The sequence below is a fragment of the Pimephales promelas genome, chromosome 15 (assembly GCF_988280905.1).
Source record: "Pimephales promelas chromosome 15, fPimPro1.hap1.1, whole genome shotgun sequence".
In the NCBI taxonomy this organism is placed as follows: domain Eukaryota; kingdom Metazoa; phylum Chordata; class Actinopteri; order Cypriniformes; family Leuciscidae; genus Pimephales; species Pimephales promelas.
In genome coordinates this window covers 34,047,952-34,067,715 of record NC_142783.1, presented here as the reverse complement: position 1 = coordinate 34,067,715, position 19,764 = coordinate 34,047,952, and the positions used below count along the sequence as shown (strand labels likewise).

The 19,764-nt window shown below is 35.2% G+C and overlaps 1 protein-coding gene across 3 annotated transcripts; it reads left to right on the top strand.

Moving 5' to 3' along the window:
- Positions 1-5,141: 5,141 nt before the first annotated feature.
- On the top strand, positions 5,142-17,803 carry LOC120473198 (calpain-1 catalytic subunit). 3 transcript variants are annotated; one of them, XM_039662911.2, is made up of 22 exons: positions 5,142-6,131; positions 7,842-8,090; positions 9,320-9,389; positions 10,815-10,933; positions 11,030-11,163; positions 11,380-11,554; positions 12,151-12,231; positions 12,392-12,477; positions 12,553-12,624; positions 13,299-13,459; positions 13,615-13,778; positions 13,867-13,878; positions 13,966-14,174; positions 14,365-14,398; positions 15,125-15,181; positions 15,327-15,384; positions 15,480-15,544; positions 15,673-15,741; positions 16,908-16,986; positions 17,082-17,198; positions 17,435-17,490; positions 17,575-17,803. In XM_039662911.2, the coding sequence occupies exons 2-22, from the start codon at positions 7,854-7,856 to the stop codon at positions 17,599-17,601; spliced, it is 2,082 nt and encodes a 693-aa protein (XP_039518845.2). In that variant the 5' UTR covers positions 5,142-6,131; positions 7,842-7,853; the 3' UTR covers positions 17,602-17,803. The 3 variants fall into 3 exon arrangements, with proteins under 3 accessions (XP_039518845.2, XP_039518846.2, XP_088976710.1); XM_039662912.2 differs by having other exon boundaries at positions 7,839-8,090; XM_089120584.1 differs by lacking the exons at positions 5,142-6,131; positions 7,842-8,090 and having other exon boundaries at positions 11,008-11,163.
- Positions 17,804-19,764: the final 1,961 nt, after the last annotated feature.

The following is a 19,764-nucleotide window of genomic DNA, read 5'->3' as shown; positions in this document are numbered from 1 at the left end:
AAGAATGGTGTAGTTACACTCAGAAAAAAAGGTACAAAAGCTGTCACTGGGGCTGTACCTTTTCAAAAAGTAAACTTGTGTCCATTTTTGGTGCTAATATGTACATTTCAAGTAATATGTAAAATTTAGGTGCTAATATGTCCATTTTAGGTGTTAATATGTACATTTTACGTCCTAATATGTACATTTTAAGTGTTAATATGTCCATTTTGGGTGGTAATATGTACATTTTAGGTGCTAATATGTACATTTTACGTCCTAATATGTACATTTTAACTATTAATATGTACATTTTAGGTGCTAATATGTACATTTTACATCCTAATATGTACATTTTAAGTATTAATATGTACATTTTAGGTGCTAATATGTACATTTTACATCCTAATATGTACATTTTAAGTATTAATATGTACATTTTAGGTGCTAATATGTACATTTTACGTCCTAATATGTACATTTTAAGTGTTAATATGTCCATTTTAGGTGCTAATATGTACATTTTACGTCCTAATATGTACATTTTAAGTATTAATATGTACATTTTAGGTGCTAATATGTACATTTTACGTCCTAATATGTACATTTTAAGTGTTAATTTGTCCATTTTAGGTGGTAATATGTACATTTTAGGTGCTAATGTGTACCACTAAGGTACCAATATGCAGCCTTTGGGTACAAACGTGTACCTTTTGATAAGGTACAGCCCCAGTGACAGCTTTTGTACCTTTTTTTTCTGAGAGTGTACGGCATCGACCAGTCAAACCATTAGAACCATCAAGAATAACGCAGATGAGATTCCTTTTGTAAATAAATTAATAAAATCATGAAATATTAACTCTTATTGGCTTTTCATGCTGCAAATTATGATGTTTTTGTTATGTAATAGCCTGTGTATTTACAAGAACTAATGTCATCTCCGTGCTGTTTATATTTACACTCACGTAAAGGATTATTAGGAACACCTGTTCAATTTCTCATTAATGCAATGATCTAATCAACCAATCGTGTTTGTGTATGTGTGTGTGTGATGGGTTTAGGGGTAGGGGGAGAGAATATACAGTTTGTACAGAATAATAGTCAGGTCCCCATTTAACATGGAAACCCGAGTGTGTGTGTTTGTGTTTTGTAATTTTCCACTAAATTAACCCTTGTGTACAAACCCCACAGTCTGTAAGCGTACCGGTGACAGGTGTCTCCACACATAATGTGAACTTCCATAGGGATCTTCAGTGTGTTAGTTCACATGAGCGCTCTCACACACGTGAGTTTTATTAATAATAAAGTCATGAAGAGCATCTCGCTGGATGCCTGATGACATACGGGATAATTACAGCGCAACTCAGCGGAGATGTCACCGTATCCTGGTGAAGGAGAGTCGGCCGCTCCACTAATAAACGGCTCGCTTTGGGTTCGGATGTACAGTAACACTCCTGAACCCACGCTAGAATATTACTGTCAAATAATCAAAACCAAATCTAGTATCTCCCGATTATGATGGCGATGCATTGGAAACAAACACACGAGAGTCTGTTTAATTGGACTCATTGAGACATTTCATTTTCACATTAGAAAAACTCATCATTTTATGGCAAAATATTTCATGAAAGATGCATCTTTCACTTTGAAAAATAAAAAAGGTGAAGTGTTTGGTATTCATTTATCATGCACTTTCGACAATGTCAATGCATTCAATGACAAAAATATCCTTCAAATGCTCGTATCAGAACTAACTTGTCATAAAATGGTTCAAATTTTCAGAGAATCTTACCTATCTTGATATGCAATCTGTGATGTCATTTCCTGTTTTTCTGCATGACTACACATCCTACATGCAAGCTTTCACCTTTTGTTTTGATGACAATTGATTTTAAGATGCTAATACTATTTTAAAACAGCTTCACTATTTATTTTCTATTTAATTTAAAGATTATGATAAAACACCTAAAATATTTTAATTTTACACTTAAAAGGATACTCCATTTTTTTTGGAAATAGGCTCACTCCCCCTGAGTTAAACAGTTGAGTTTTACCGTTTTCGAATCAATTCAGCCGATTTTCTGATATTTAGAAGAATATCAGTAACCAGACAGTTTCTGGTATCATTGACTTCCATAGTATATTTTTTTCCTACTATGGAAGTCAATGGCCCTCATTTATCAATCTTGCGTAGAAACGGGTGTATATTTTGGTGTAAGATTATGCTTACTCTCCTCTCAGCGCCTGATTTATGAAGATGTGCGTACCTTTGAAATCCAGGTGGTTCATCCAAATGAACTTTAAGCTCCACAAAAAACATCAAAGTCCATTTTAATCAAGAAATGTTACCCATTTCAAGTGTACTGAAGTTAGTGCAGTTTGGAATCGCAATTAATGTATTTGGCTTCATACACACTGTATGTCATGTGTCAATATGTCATATTATATAACACTGTTCTGTGCTAACTTCATCTCATAAGATTGAATTAAAAACAAGTGCTATAAATGTATTCATAATCACATTAGCTCTTCATAGTGAATGGCATCGTTGGCATATCGTACGACAGGACAGGAGACAAGAGCAGTCATTTTATTATAAGACACTAATAAGAATATGCAAAAGAGGAGCTTCAGTGAGGTTTGTAACACTTTATTTTTGAAGTAACTTTGCAACTCCTTATGCTACTAACTCAAACCCTATTTACTAATACTCTAACGAGAGTTAGCTGTGGTTGTAAAGTTGACTATTGAGATAAAGTGTATTTTTTTCCCTGTTTTGTACTGGGATCAAAAAAGAAGTATACGTCGCGTTAAGTCAATTAAGTATACTTAAGAAAAGTTCAAGTATATATTGTGTAGTAGGTATATTAATATCAATGTATTAGTAGTATACTTCTTGGGACTAAATTGGCACACTTTTTAGTATATAAAAAGTATAAGTATAAACTTTTTAGTATGCAACTAATTTACTACTACTTTTTGTTTGTACGGCAACTATACTACAAGTGCACTTGTATATAAACTGAAAGCCCAGTACTTTGAAAGCACACTTTGAAGTATACTCTCTGTAAACTACTGAGTATACATTTAGAATACTTAATTAATTATACTTTTAAGTATAAATATGATCTCGATCAAAAGATTGAGTACAAGTATGCAAATATTCTTAGACTTTACACTTTAAAAATGCAGGGTTGTTTTAACCCAAATTGGGTGTTGGGTTAAAAATTGAATTAACAGATTTAACCCAATGGCTGGGTTTGTCCATATATTACCCATATTTGGGTTGTGTAATATTATTTTAGTTTAATTTTCAGTACTTCTCATAAATATACTGAAAGTGGCCTTCCTTATTTTTAGTTTTAAAAAAGAAGTAATAGCACACTTGAATAAACTTTTTCGTAAGGGTGAGACAATACACTCTAAACAATGCTGGGTTGTTGGGTCAAATATGGACAAACCCAAATGTTGGGTTAAAAAAATGTCATTTCAAAGTTTAACCCAACTTCAGCTTTCACTTTCAACTGTGCATTTTTAACCCAACATTTGGGTTTGTCCATATTTGACCCAAATTTGGGTTAAAACAACCCAGCATTGTTTAGAGTGTAAACAGGGCTTGCTGATAAAATATAATAATTGTTATTATAATATAATAATGAGTCTGTGGAGTTCAGTAACACTGTTGAGGCTCCGTGAGAGACATTGATTTCAACAATCCTCTCTAAAGAATAAAGAAAAATACGAGACGGGAACATAGTTTTGAATAATTCACACGGACCAGTGAGCCCGTTCTGATCTGGATTACAAGTGCCATATAGAAACTCAAGAAAATACTTGAAATATTGAATAATAAATGGAACAAACTGGTCAAAGATGATGGGAAAAGAGCTCACATTGTCCATGAGTGTTATCTGACAAACTGATGAATTTCTTTCAGGAAAAAAGTGAATATGTCCAATTTAATTGAACTAATTTGCTGACTTATTTCATATGTTGATTAATTTGGATAAAAGTAAAGTGAAATAGAGAACAGCAGTTAGATGTTTGCCTATATTTTCATGCACCCTAGCATATAGTTATATATATATATATATATATATATATGAAGAGTTCAGATGCAAAAGCCTCTAAATGCCATTTGAAATTTTCTTCTAAAATGATCATTTTTATCAAGCTTGTATATTTAAGTTCAGTAATTTCACTTAAATGACAATTAATAGGTAATCTTCATTGCCATTTAAGTGAAATTATTGAACTTAAATATACAAGCTTGATAAAAATGATCATTTTAGATTGAAGAAAATTTCAAATGGCATTTAGAGGCTTTTGCATCTGAACTCTTCATATATATATACACTCTAAAAAATGCTGGGTTGTTTGAACCCAATTTTGGGTAAAATATGGACAAACCCAGCCATTGGGTTACATTTTTAAATTACATTTTTAACCCAATGGCTGGGTTTGTCCATATTTTACCCAAAATTGGGTTCAAACAACCCAGCATTTTTTAGAGTGTATATATATATATATATATATATATGTATATATATACTATAGTGAAATACAAATGTCATATTTTTAGGCTCATGTTCATGCATCGCTGAAATTTTGCATTGTGTATTTGTGTTCACTCTTTACTGTTACTAACCACCATGAATAATTCAATAAATGAATAATAATTTTATACTCTCAGTACCAAAATAAAGGGGGAAAAAAGAGACGATTAAATTCAAACAGATATTATTATCTATACTACTGCGTACTATTATGTTCTCAGATCAATTATTCAGGCATTCTTGACTTTCGTCTTTTATAACTTTGCGCACAGCGCCACCTTCTGGCTATTTACTATTAAAGCAGTCAATTTAATTTTTGAAACTTTTCTTTCAGTATCATTGAGACACTAGTTTTTCTAAAAGTTGAAGTTTAATTTAAACTTATGATAGCTATCTAAATGTGCACTAACAATGAGCTATTTTAATCCGTTAAAAATGAATAATAGCCTACTCTTCTGTGTATTTTTTAAATTCTATATCTTATTTCTATGCACTAAAATGCATTTTAAATATCAATGGTATTTAGTATACTTTCGCAATTACACTTAAGTACTACGTAAGTGAAAATATTCTTTTAATTAGTGAATTATTTACAGTGTATAATTTTTACAGGGTTTTTTTAGCAGAAAAGGTAAGAATGTCCTATAAATGTACTTTCTTGTATTTAGGTGTTTTTTTATTGCACTTTTTTTTTTCACCTGGGGACTGCAACTTAAACTATTACACTTGTTTAACACTTAAAGTGACTCCATCTGGAAAACGTCTAAAAGTCTATCATGGAAAAATAGCCCCGGTGCAAACTCGACTTGAACTGCTGAGGTTTCTATTAAAAACTATTTTAAGTCACCGGGCTGTGTTTCGAATCTCGTAAAATGAGGAAGAGTTTGCAAATCGTAATACATTGTAAAAAGAGACATGTAGGTCTGAAATCATTGACTGATGTGGAGGGAAAATTGTGTACTGAATAATGACAGCACTTTGGGTGCAAAAGCAAACTTAACTTTTAAGTAAAACTTTTTTTTTTACTTAACCTGCAATGTGTTATTTTTAATGTTTTTAAGGTCACAAAACAGAGCTTATCCTGGGGGGTTTCAGGAGATATGATGCACAGAACGAAGGGAATGTGTGGAAGTTTGCAGGTGTGTGAGGCGGGAGAGCTCGTACTGGATCCTGAGAGATCAGAGATTTGAGGATGGTCGTATTTGCAGGATCTAGTCTGTAGTTTGGCTTTGTATAGCTTTAATAGCACCTTTGATTAGATGAATAAGCCTTACATTGTTTGCAAACCTTATGCTCATGGTTTTTACAATCATTAAATCAATCACTGTCATTCTGCTGATAATGCAAGTTTTGGACACATAATTACAGTAAACTGCAGTCTAACATCTAAATAAGTTTTAGTTTCGGAGTGAATCCTACCACTGTAAAAGCCTCAGCTCATTACGTATATAGCATGATATTTGCACAATATTTAAATATTGACCTGAGAGCCATAAAGTTGCATCACACCTGGAGAAGAAGGCGGAGTCGCACTCCTCGGTTCTCTTTGCTTAGGGACGGACGCAATAATCTTCCAGCCACAGCGAGACAGAAAAGGTATGTTTTTAATCTGTTATCATTTCAGTTTTTACATGCAAATGCTGTTTTAGTTCAGTCATGCACATACAGACATGGTGCAAACGCATTATCTCAGAAACCAAAATTAAACGAAGAAATAAGCATAAAGTTAAAGATTCATGGGTTACACTTTACAATTAGGTTAATTAGTCAAACATTACTTAATGTATTAACTAACAATGCACCAAACCTTTGTATGTATTTGTTCATCTTTGTTCATGTTACTAAAAATTACAACTGCACTCTAAAAAAGCTGGGTTGTTTCAACCTAAATTTGGGTTAAATATGGACAAACCCAAATATTGGGTTAAAAATTAACCCAACTTCAACTTTCACTTTCAACTGTACATTTTTGTCCATATTTTTTAGGGTGTGTTCATGTTAGTTTCAGTGAATTATCTAATGTTAAGAAATACAACCTTTGATTTTTTTTTTTATAATTTTTTTTTTTTATAGTGTATTAGTACACTCTAAACAATGCTGGGTTGACCCACATTTGGGTCAAATAAGGACAAACCCAAATATTGGGTTACAAATGTCATTTAAAACTTCAACTTTCACTTTCAACTGTACATTTTTGTCCATATTTGACCCAAATTTGGGTTGAAACAACCCAGCATTTTTTAGGGTGGGTTCATTGTTTGTTCATGTTAGTTTCAGTGAATTATCAATAAGAAATACAACCTTTGATTTTTTTTTATATAGTGTATTAGTACACTCTAAACAATGCTGGGTTGTTTCAACCCAAATTTGGGTCAAATATGGACAAACCCAAATGTTGGGTTAAAAATGTCATTTAAAATGTAAAACTTTCACTTTCAACGGTACATTTTTTAAAATTAGATTTTTAACCCAACATTTGGGTTTGTCCATATTTGACCCAAATTTGGGTTGAAACAACCCAGCATTTTTTTAGGGTGGGTTCATGTTAGTTTCAGTGAATTATGTTAAGAAATACAACCTTTGATTTTTTTTTTTTTTTTTTATAGTGTATTAGTACACTCTAAACAATGCTGGGTTGTTTCAACCCACATTTGGGTCAAATAAGGACAAACCAAAATATTGGGTTAAAAATGTCATTTAAAACTTCAACTTTCACTTTCAACTGTACATTTTTTTCCATATTTGACCCAAATTTGGGTTGAAACAACCCAGCGTTTTTTAGGGTGGGTTCATTGTTTGTTCATGTTAGTTTCAGTGAATTGTCAAATGTTAAGAAATACAACCTTTGATTTTTTTTTTAATAGTGTATTAGTACACTCTAAACAATGCTGGGTTGTTTCAACCCAAATTTGGGTCAAATATGGACAAACCCAAATGTTGGGTTAAAAATCTAAAACTTTCACTTTCAACGGTACATTTTTTTAATTAGATTTTTAACCCAACATTTGGGTTTGTCCATATTTGACCCAAATTTGGGTTGAAACAACCCAGCATTTTTTAGAGTGTAAATATTGAATTTAATATTACTGTAATCTAGATTAACAAATGCTGTAGAAGTATTGTTCATGTTAACTAATGAGCCGTATTGTAGAGCGTTACCAATTCATGTATTTCCATCATGTTTACTGTATACAAAAAAGCTTGATCTAATCTAAATCTAAGCGACTGAAGTAAACAACTATAAAAGCTATTGAAGCTTTTGTTCACCATAATGCCGTGTGAAAGCAATCTAGCTTTCTTCAGCAGATCTGATCCACAATGCCAGCCCCTGGAGTGTGTTTAAACATTTTGTTGGAGCGTAATCTGAAAGATGGACAGGGATCTCCAGGTAATCCGGAACGGTTCCTGGATCAGGACTTCCAGCAGCTCAAGCAGTTCTGCCTGAAGGAAAGACTGAGGTTTAGAGACAACCTGTTCCCCCCAGAGATGAAGTCAATCGGTTTTGGTCCTCTTGAGCGTGAAGAGCTCTGGAAAGTAGTGTGGAAAAGACCACATGTACGTGAGCATCAGCAAACACAAACTCAACTATTAACTGATCTGATTATAGCAGAAACTTTCATGATGTTGATCATGATAGTCTTACATACAGTAAATGCTAAGGTTCCAACCCGATCTCACGACCAAGTCGTACGAATTCGACGAATGATTAAAAAGTGGCTAATTCGTAACAATACATACGACCTCACTCGTACGAATTAATACGATTTTGACCTACCCCTTACCCCGCCCCTAAACATAACCATCACGTGGGTTTAGACAAATCGTACGAATTAGCCACTTTTTAATCATGCGTCGAATTCGTACGAATTGGTCGTGAGATAGTGTTGTAAGGTTCTCGTAATGCATATTCATGGTGACTTTAAAGGAGTAGTTCAATTTGCTGATAATTTACTCGCCCCCATGTCATCCAAGATGTCCATGTCTTTCTTTCTTCAGTCGAAAAGAAATTAAGGTTTTTGATGAAAACATTCCAGGATTTTTCTCCATATAATGGACTTCAATGGGGACCAAACGGTTCAAGGTCCAAATGAGAGTTTCAGTGCAAACTGTTCGAAGGGCTTTAAACGATTCCAGACAATAAATAAGGGTCTTATCAAGCGAAACGAAAAATAAATAAATAATGACCCAACGTTGAATTAACCAAATGACTCGAAAAAAGATTCGTTCATTTTGGTAAACGAGTTCGAACAGGAGAGTCACGAACAAAGCAAGGCGAGCATTTGAGCTTATAAAACTTAAACTTTTTTATTTATTTATTAAATGAGCGATCGTTTCGCTTGATAAGACCCTTATTCATCGTTTGGTGTCGTTTAAAGCCCTTTGAACAGTTTGCACTGAAACTGTCTTTTGGTCCCCATTGAAGTCCATTATATGGAGAAAAATGCAAGAATGTTTTCATCAAAAACCTTAATTTCTTTTCAACTGAAGAAAGAAAGACATGGACATCTTGGATGACATGGGGGTGAGTAAATTATCAGCAAAAGTTTTTCTTAAAAGTGAACTACTCCTTTAATGCATGAGTGCTGGTAAAGTGTACTAAATGAGCATGCATACTTTAAAGTAAACATAAACTAGTAAATACCGGTATATTTAGTTTATTCTATGAATTTTTCAGCAGAACTTAATTAGGTTGGTCTGCTGTTGTTTCTTGATAGTGATTTGTACCCTTGTGATTGTGTGTGATCTGCTGATAGTGTGTGAAATAAATCCTCTGTGTTCTTCAGGAACTGGTGCCGAACCCCGTTTACATTGTTCAAGGAACTTCAAGGTTTGACTTCCTTCAGGGCAGATTGGGTAGGTCTTCTGTGCTGGACACAAAGTGTATATTTGCAAAGGCTCATACACTGTAGTATACATTATTAAATGCGGTGTAAAGTTTAATTGTCTTTTAAGAAATATTATTGTTTTAGTGAACTTGATTAATATAAGTTCAGAGGTTTTTTGCAAACTTAAATGAAGGTTTCCTCAAATGAAATGAGTTAGCTTAACTTGTTGGGTTTTACAGTGTGTGCCATTTAATATTAATAAACAACAGTGTCCACAGCAAGCTTACATTACACCCTTGAAGCCTAAAATGTATATTCGAAAAATAAATCATTAACACATAAATGCAACGAGCTGCTGTAAAGCAAAACAGAAACCAACTAACTATCGTTTAGAGATGGTGAAAATGTCAAAGGTCAGTCTCAGTGAGCTAATAGATAACGTGGCGGTGCAATAAATCAAACAGGTGTGTACAGTATCAGATATTATTACATTAGATGAATGCATGTGAATATAAACAGAAAATGTCAATAAACACATTTTGAAGAGAAGCTTCAAACTAAATAATTCATTAGGTCAAATGTAAAAGTAACTCAGAGTATAGAGATAAAGCAAATGAAAACATTTTAGTGTTTTTGACAATGTGTGTGTGTGTGTGAGAGAGACCGCAAATAAGTAAGTGTGTGTGTGTGTGTGTGTGTGTGTGGCTATACTTGTGAAGGCCAAACGTCCTCATTTATGTATTAAAATATCATGATGACCAACTAGTGAAGATATTTTACTGGTCCTCACTAGTTAAAAAGGCTTATAAACTAGTTTTCTACAGTTATTTGCACATGTTTCTGAGCAATTTCCTATCCTTTTTTTTTTTTTTTTTGGTCTTCAAACGTCTTGAAAATGCAAATATCAGATAACTAAAAAATGTGAAGCCCCTACCAACCTCAAATTTAGGACCTCTTTGATTATAAAGCCCTGTATTAGGCATACAAACAATAATAAATGTGTAGCCTATACGTATTGTGAATGCATTTAATAAACTTAATTACCAAGCTTTAGCTTTCAGTAAATAAACGCGTCTGAGAAAAATTATTCACAGGCAAAATCAACCTATATCAGTTAACCCTATGTTTACTTTCTTCACTGACAGAAAAATGAAAAGCCTATATCAGTCAAAGCTCAGTTAGGAGTTAAATTTAAACTTAAATTTAGCTTATCCTTACATTTTTGTTTTTTGGGGGCGTCTTAGAGTGGGATTTTGTTAGGTGGTCCTCAGAAAAAAAAAAGGAAGATAAAGTGGTCCTTGGGCTGAAAAAGTTTGAGAAACACTGGTTAGAGGTAGGGCTTGGGTTAGGCATTAAACAATAGAAAGTATCATTAACCTGATATAAAATCAATGCTCTATCTATGCAATGTCCTAACTAATATAGTGAAACAAACGTTTGTGTTTGTCTGAAGGTAACTGCTGGTTTCTGGCATCGGTTGGAGCTCTTACATCTCAAAAACGAATTATGAAGCAGGTTATCCAGGATGAACAAAGTTTTTCTGTGGATTATGCAGGAATATTTCATTTTAAGGTGAATGTTTGAACCATTTTTGGCTGAACAATTGTTTAGGAGTTAAAGCTTCTATATTTTTTTAATAATACCAGATCTCTCGCCTTTTGTCTTCAGTTCTGGAGATTCGGATCATGGGTGGATGTGGTTATCGATGACAAACTACCAACTATTGACGGCCGACTCATCTTTGTTCAGTCTAAAACAGCAAATGAATTCTGGCCGGCTTTGTTGGAGAAAGCTTATGCTAAGTATGTTTCAGTTAAATAACAGACTGTTTTATATTGTACTATAAACTATAATTTATTGCTTCATGGGTTGAGCAGTTCATTCACTTATAAATAATATGAATAAACAATCTTTTACCTTTGATTTCATATTCTTTCTGCTTCGAATAGGATCAGTACTTTATGTTTTTTTGAACTGCACGGAAATAATGAATGAGAAAAAACGTCTATCTTTTCCAGAGTGTGCGGCTCTTATGCGGATATGGACGCAGGAAACATATCAGAAGCTTTCATGGACTTCACCGGTGGACCTCACGTGACCATTAAACTGAGCGAAGCATCAGACAAGCTGTGGGACACCATGAGACGAGCCAGCCAATCAGAATCCCTGATGGGATGTGGCACTCCTGGAGGGGTAAAGACTGCGTCTCAAATATTAAACGAGTAGTTCACTTTTGAAAAAACTTTTAATTTACTCGCCCCCATGTCATCCAAGATGTCCACGTCTTTCTTTCTTCAGTCGAAAAGAAATTAAGCTTTTTGATGAAAACATTCCAGGATTTTCTCCATATAATGGACTTCAATGGGGTCCAAATGAGAGTTTCAGTGCAGCTTCAAAGGGCTTTAAACGATTCCAGGCGATGAATAAGGGTCTTATCAAGCGAAACAATCGCACAAAATTAAATAACAAAATTTAAGTTTTATAAGCACAAATGCTCGTCTTGCTCTGTTCTGTGACTCTCCTGTTCGAACTCGTTCATCAAAATGAACAAATCTTTTTCCGAGTCAATTCGTTCGTTTTGTTGTTCGTTGAATAAACCAAATGACTTAGAAAAAGATTTGTTCATTTTGATGAACGAGTTCGAACAGGAGAGTCACGAACACGCATCACAGAACAGCAAGGCGAGCATTTGAGCTTTGATACAGGTGAAGGTGAAGTATCCCTTTAAATTAATTATTATAACGCAATTAAAAAAAATCCAAGTCTTAAAATCACTTTGCTCCTTTCAGCAAGCAGGTCTGCTGCAAAATAATGTGTTACCCAATGGCCTTGTGGAAATGCATGCGTACACGGTCACAGGAGTGGCAGAGGTGAGAACTTCGTCTTATATAAGACTGTGGTTTACAGTTTTACATTAATTATGCATTTTGCATGAGTCCAAAAGCCAACAATACTTGTAATATACCGTATCGACAAGTTTCGAAGTGTTTAGTATCATCAAGTCGTCTAATGCGAGATGTTCTCTCACAGGTTGTATATCGAGGTCGTCCAGTGAAGCTGGTGAGGGTCTTTAACCCTTGGGGTCAGGGAGAGTGGAACAGAGACTGGAGCGACAGGTCTGAATCCTTGACATTTCTAGATATAATTCCTATACATCTATTATTAGGCATCTGATATCTTTGTCTCTTTAGATCGCCTTTGTGGGAATCTGTACGTCCCGAGGACCAAAAACACAAAGTTGTGCTTGACAATGGAGAATTCTGGTGAGTTATTTTAGATCAATGCTTGTGTCTCTTGAATATTAGGTGTTTTATTTAGTATATACCACGGTTTCATATTAGAGCCAGACCGATATATCGGCCGATATTAGGCATTTTCCAAAATATCGGTATTGGCGGTCATAATGGCCGATAAATGAATATTTAAAAAATAAAATAAAAACAGACGAAACACGCTTCAATCATCTCTCCTTGGCCTGTTATATTGAAAATGTATGTTTTACAATTTGCAGTATGATGTTATCTATTGCTAAATTATGGCTCATCATAGACTAGCTAACCACAAAGCTAGCTAATGCCACTATCATCAGTGAAAGACCGCTAACGTTAACATTAATGAGCTTGGAAACCACAATGAACTTTTTCTGCCTAAATAAAGTTATGATTACCATATTTATAACTAGCATATCTCTAGTTACAGTCCCTGCATTGTAAAATGTAAGTTCTACTTGCGAGGAGTGAACATTTAGACGTATCTTGTGCAGAAAAGTTAGCTTTTCTTTTACATGTGCGTGAAATCCAACAATATTTAATAATAAAAAAATTACCGGCCGATATATCTGATTTTTAAAACCCAAAAATATTTGTATCGGTATCGGCCTTCGAAACCCTTTATCGGTCAGGCATATCATTTCACAGCCAGTTTTCTGTCTCTACAGGATGTCAATGGAGGATTTCTGCAGGAATTATTCAGATGTGGACATTTGTTGTTCGGACGTGAACGTTCTTGCTGGATCTCATTCTTCATCCTGGAAAACTGAAGTGCACAAAGGCCAGTGGGTGACTGGAACAACAGCTGGTGGCTGTCCAAATGACCTTGGTAAACTAACTCATGTTATATTATTCTTACTACAACTATTTTTTATTATGGCTATGACTACTACTATCTGGTTAAGCATAATCTCCTTGCAAAAACATCAATCTCTATAGGGCACGGCTGATTGGTCTCTCTTTTTTTTTCTTTTGCATGTATAGAGAGTTTTTCAAAGAATCCCCAGTTTCGTGTGACTCTTAAGGAGATCGTTGAAAACCCTAGAGATGAACACTCTCCAAATCTCCTCGTGTCTCTCATTCAAAAATCTCACAAGAGAAACAGGCACCTGGCAACCAATTTCCATATTGGCTTTAACATTTATGAGGTTTGTAAAAAGCATTTTGAAAACTAGTCATGTATATTTGAATGCAATATTGAGTATTTTACCTTTTTTTATTTTGAAACTCTTGCAGGTGCCAGCTCATGTACGTATTGAACCTGTTCCTGCACATTTGGCTGTATTTTAGGTTTTGCAGAGACAAAATGTATATTTTTGGTAACTTTTATTCCAGTTAAAGGACCAAAGGGAAAAATTCCCTGCCTCATTCTTCAGAAACGCCCGTCTTGTTGGAAAAAACAAAGCCTTCATCAATGCTCGGGAAATCATGGAGTTTTTCCGATTCAAAGCGGGCGATTACCTCATCGTTCCTTCAACTTACCAGCCAAATGAAGCTTCATCTTTCCTTCTGACAGTCTATTCAAAGACAGAAGCCATCATCGAGTAAGCCTTCGCATTATTAACATGAGATGCTGAGCTAGTCGAGATGCTAGTCTATGATGCCTCTGCTTATTAAACTAGGATACGAGAAACATTCATTCATTCATAAAATCACATGCAGCAGTTTTAAAGTGTTTACTATTATAATATAATGTAATGTTGGACTACACATATTTTGATTTTGTGTCTTCAGAGACAGTTCTGGATATGGCATAACAAGAAGAAAGGTATATATAAACACACACACTCACACACACACACACACACACACACACACACATATATATATATATATAAACTCTAAAAAAATGCTGGGTTATTTCAACCCAAATTTGGGTCAAATATGGACAAACCCAAAATGTTGGGTTAAAAATCTCATTTAAAAATGTAGTTGAAAGTTGAAGTTGGGTTAAAATTTTCAATCATTTGGGTTTGTCCATATTTACCCAGCACTGTTTAGAGTGTGTGTATATAAACACACAGTCTATATATATATATATATATATATATGTGTGTGTGTGTGTGTGTGTGTGTGTGTGTGTGTGTGTGTGTGTGTGTGTGCGTGTGTGTGTGTGTGTTCTGAAATTATATTTAACAACAAGAAGAAAGGTATATATAAACACACACACACATACTGTAAATATACACTCTAAAAAATGCTGGGTTATTTCAACCCAAATTTGGGTCAAATATGGACAAACCCAAATGTTGGGTTAAAAATCTAATTAAAAATGTACAGTTGAAAGTTGAAGTTGGGTTAAAATTTTCAATTACATTTTTAACCCAACATTTGGGTTTGTCCATATTTTACCAAATTTTGGGTTAAAACAACCCAGCACTATTTAGAGTGCATATATATATATATATATATATATATATATATATATATATATATTACATAATACATATGTGTTCTGAAATTATATACAGTGTATTTTCTTAATTTCTCTCAGATGATTCCCAGGGATAGTGACGATTCTTTCCAGCTCTTTCTACAATATGCAGATAAGGTACATGTGACTCTCCAGCAGTTCTGGATTATGAGGGAATGATTATGATCCGCTATACAACTAAAAGCAACTTAAAGACCCCAACTATTTAAATTGAACAGAAAGTTGTTTATCTGCTATCTGATTATATGTCTGTTTCTGTAAGTACGGAGAAGTGGATGCTGAGCGGCTTCAGAAACTTCTGAATGAGAATCTTTATGCAGGTGATGATGATTCAACCTTCCAGAGAAAAGTCACAATATCAGCTCATATTTTTAAAGCCTTTAGTCATCTGTGATTCTGCGTATGTTTCTCTCAGGACATTCACAGAAAACCACAGGATTCAGCTTGGATTTGTGTAAGAGCATGGTGGCGCTGATGGATGTATCCTCTACTATAAAGGATTTCAGACACTTGTGTTTGTCGTTTGCCATTTGTAAATTCTGTAACAAAAATATAATTTATCTCATTTTACAAGTTGTTTGATGATGCTCTTTAACGCAACAATACAGCTCAGTGTCACTGGAAATCTCAGTGAATTTGAATGTCTCCGTTTGTGGAAACGAGCCGTTTTTATAAAGGTAATGATCCATTGCAAGCAGAGATGTATAGAAACGAAGTAGAACTACGCCCAGATAGCACAAGGGTGTCTGATCTCCTATTTACATCTGGAAGACGTATTTTAAGAGTGTTTGCTCATCTGCAAGACGTCTATAGGACGTTTCCTGCAGATGTCAAATAGACGTTTAGAAGATCCATTCTAAATCATTACATCTTAGAGACATCTTCTAAACGTCTATTTGACATCTGACAGGAAACGTCCTATAGACGTCTTGCAGATGAGCAAACACTCTTAAAATACGTCTTCCAGATGTAAATAGGAGATCAGACAGCCTTGTGCATGACAAGAAAACAAAAAGAAATTAAGGTTTTTGATGAAAACATTCCAGGATTTTTCTCCATATAATGGACTTCAATGGGGACCAAACAGTTCAAGGTCCAAATGAGAGTTTCAGTGCAACTTCAAAGGGCTTTAAACGATTCCAGACGATGAATAAGGGTCTAATTACTGTACTTAAGTACTAAAATGCTGTATCTGTACTCTACTAGAGTATTGTTTTTTTCTCATACTTCTACTTTTACTTCAGTAGATATTTTCAATGAATTTAATACTTTTACTTTGATACTTTTTTAATGTTCTGCTAGTTACTCGTTACAATTATAAAAATTTTACGAATCATTTGTTGCAAGTTGGCTTTCATGCTGCCTAAATCACATGCCAGTTTTATAGGGTAATGGTATTGATTGACACACACATTGTCAACTAATGCAGGGGTTGTCCTGCAAATTTGCATCCCGCCAAAGAGCCTTATTTGATTGCTAATTCAAACTTTTGACTGCTTTCTTTAATAATTACATGACACAATACTTGTACTTTTACTTTTAGTACTTAAGTAGTGAATTTTAAAATAAACTACTTGTAATACTTAAGTACAAAAAATGTTGAATACTTTAGTATTTCTACTTAAGTGTGGTGCTTAAAGAGCACTTCAACTTCTAGTCAAGTCACTTTATTGATAGAGCACTTGTACTTTTACTCAAGTCCGGGTTTCTAGTACTTTATACATCTCTGATTGGAAGTTGGAAGAAAAAATGTTTGCTTATAGTGACTCTAGTATGCAGTTGTCTGCATTACACATTACATGTATAAAATTGGTTGCATTTGCTTTTCTGGTCTGTTTCTCAGGATATTTTCTATGGCATGGATGTTTCACACACTGGAAGTCTGTCTCTGAATGAACTCAGAAATGCTCTTAAGGCTTCAGGTAACTCACTTCAAAGTCATATACGTTACAACACCATTTAATCACCAAATGTACAAACCAACAGAATGAATCTGGTCGTATTATTTTTTTTCAAGGGTTTGTATTGAGTGACAGTATGCTGAATCTCATGGCTTTCCGATACGGTAACGCTGGTGGTGAAATTACACTAGAAAACTTTGTTGTGCTCGTCCTGCGCATGGATTGCATGGCCAGTGAGTCTTTAACCTATTATGTTGTACTAGCCAGTACAGATCTCAATTCTTGTATGCAATTTAAATCCTAAAAATAGCACCTGAGATATCATGTCTAAGATAGATAAGTTAACTTCATAAATCATTTGTGAAGCATGCTTTATAAAGATGGCATAATATCCACACCTAACCACTGTAGAGATATTATTGTCTGGATGATTTCTGTTATCATTAACTGATATTATTATCATCACCAGAAACATTCAAGAAACTCGCTGCTGGCAGGCCAAACATGATGCTGGGAGAAAATGAAGTAATGTTTTTAAACAACTATTTAATTAATCAGAATTCAAAGTAAGATTAATAACAATCATAATGCATAACTCTTTTCTTGTAGTGGATGCATCTCACCATGTACTCATGAGCCAGAGAACGATAAAAGGATCCTGGACAGACTTCTGTGACATCATTTATAACATACTCTAATGCAATAAAATAAAGACATCTGCTTTATTTCATATTTGGCACATTTGCAAAATGGAGGCTTAACAAGTGTAATTTATTTGATTGTGCATATAGGGTGATTGATTGGATTGTGCATTTTATTAAATACAGAATTAATTGTGTGGGGAGTTGTTTAACGTTTAACATTAATCTAGTTGCTTCAATTGCACCATTGACAAGAAGATGAACAACCCTTACTGATTGCAAACCTGAAGATCTGTTTGCTGAATCATGCTACATACTTTTCCAAACAATATGCCTCACAATTCACTGCTTTGTCGTGCATGTTTTTGACAAATTGTTGCTTTACAATTACAATAAAAAGCAGTCTGATGCCGAAAGTAACTGGATTTAATGAACTTTGGACTCAGATTAATGGATAATCTGAAACATGAAGCCTACCCGGAAGTGCGAAAAACTGCAATACATTTAAAATCCGCTAGAGGGCGGTCCCAAAAGGGAGCAAATGTTCATAATGTCCATTTCACAGCATGAATTCACATTTTCACAGTTTGGTCCCATGGACTTTTATTGTAACTTCAATATGTTCCGTGTGCCTGACAACTGTGAGAGGGGGGTGAATTTTTTTCTAACTCGTTAGTTTAGATCGTTATAAAATGTATGGCAAATAAGGGTGGTTATCTTTGATTGACAGCTGATAACGGGCTGCGCGCGCCGTGTGGAATTTGAGGTCTCGGCCATGATCTGACAACACATCATACCACCTCAGTATCCTTTCTGAACATCTGTATTTTGTATTTCCCAAGATTTTCCAGTATGGCGCCGCCCATACCCCCCATAGCCTCAATCCCGATCTTCAGAAAGTCTATGGGTGACGTCACAGACGCTTTGTCCATATTTTTTACAGCCTATGATCCTAATACAGTAAAGGCTTGGTTCTTGAATGTTGTAAATTAAATAGAGAGCCTAAGTCCCTCCCCTTCCGGTCGACCACCATGGGACCTTATTTCGGAAAAATATTGTATGGTAGTCAATGGCGAGAGACAACAAATATTTTTATCTCGTTTGAATTGTGCCCTGAATTGCACATATGATGTTTGTCAATTTAAAAGATACATTATAAAGTAAAGAAAGTCGCAGTTTGATGTGAAACCGTTGAGGTATAAGACTGTGAAAATACTTAATTACAAAGACTACAAATCCCAAAGGCGCACATTTTCTCTCAATGAATGAGGTTAACTTAACTGAGGCTGTCTGTCATTGTTTATAGACTTACGTTATAATCGTAACGTTACGCCGTCATGCCTGGGTGTTTTGTACCAGACTGCACACGAGTATAACCGAAATAAGGTCCCATGAGCCGGAAGCGGAGGGGCGGGACTTAGGCTCTCTATACCATGACGTTCGATCAATAGGCCTCGCTGATTGGCTGAGCGTCAGATGTTGGTAAGGCACGATAAACGAATGAACCAATCCCACTACAATGAAGCTTGACTTGTTTAATATTAATTAGGTAACTTGACCGTTCTCTCAGCAAATCATGCCAAAAAAACGTCTCTGGGATCTTATTCGCTGAACCTTCGCCATTGTGGAATAAGTTAATTCGCGAGTTATCGTCAACAATGGGTCGAACAAAGTGGATATTAGCGGTTGGTAGTGGCACACAAAGCCACGCGAAAAGGTGGGTAAACTAGTTAACAATTTATCAAGACTAAGGGCCGTTACATAGTCAACGCGAGCTACGCGAGAAAGCAACGCGAGTGACGCGAGCGACGCGCTTCCTTTCATAGTGTTAAAGTAGACGCAAGCGTCACGGGCGATGCGTAAAATGCAATACACCGGTCACGCAACAGGGGGTAGTAGATTTTTCACTGCAAACCTGAAAAAGCGATGAAGCTCGTGAAGGCGTGCGTGGCTCTCCACAACTTTCTGGCATCCACTGAACGTGCCAGATGCCCGCCACCTTTGTGGATGCGACGCCTGACACCGGAGAGGTCCAGCCTGGAGAGTGGAGTGGAGGCAGCACGTTGTTGGGGACCAGAACATGGTCGACGGACCACGGTTTTCGGTCGGCAGCAGCAGACCCTCCCGGAGAGCGGCACTTGTCAGGGAGCAGCTGGCT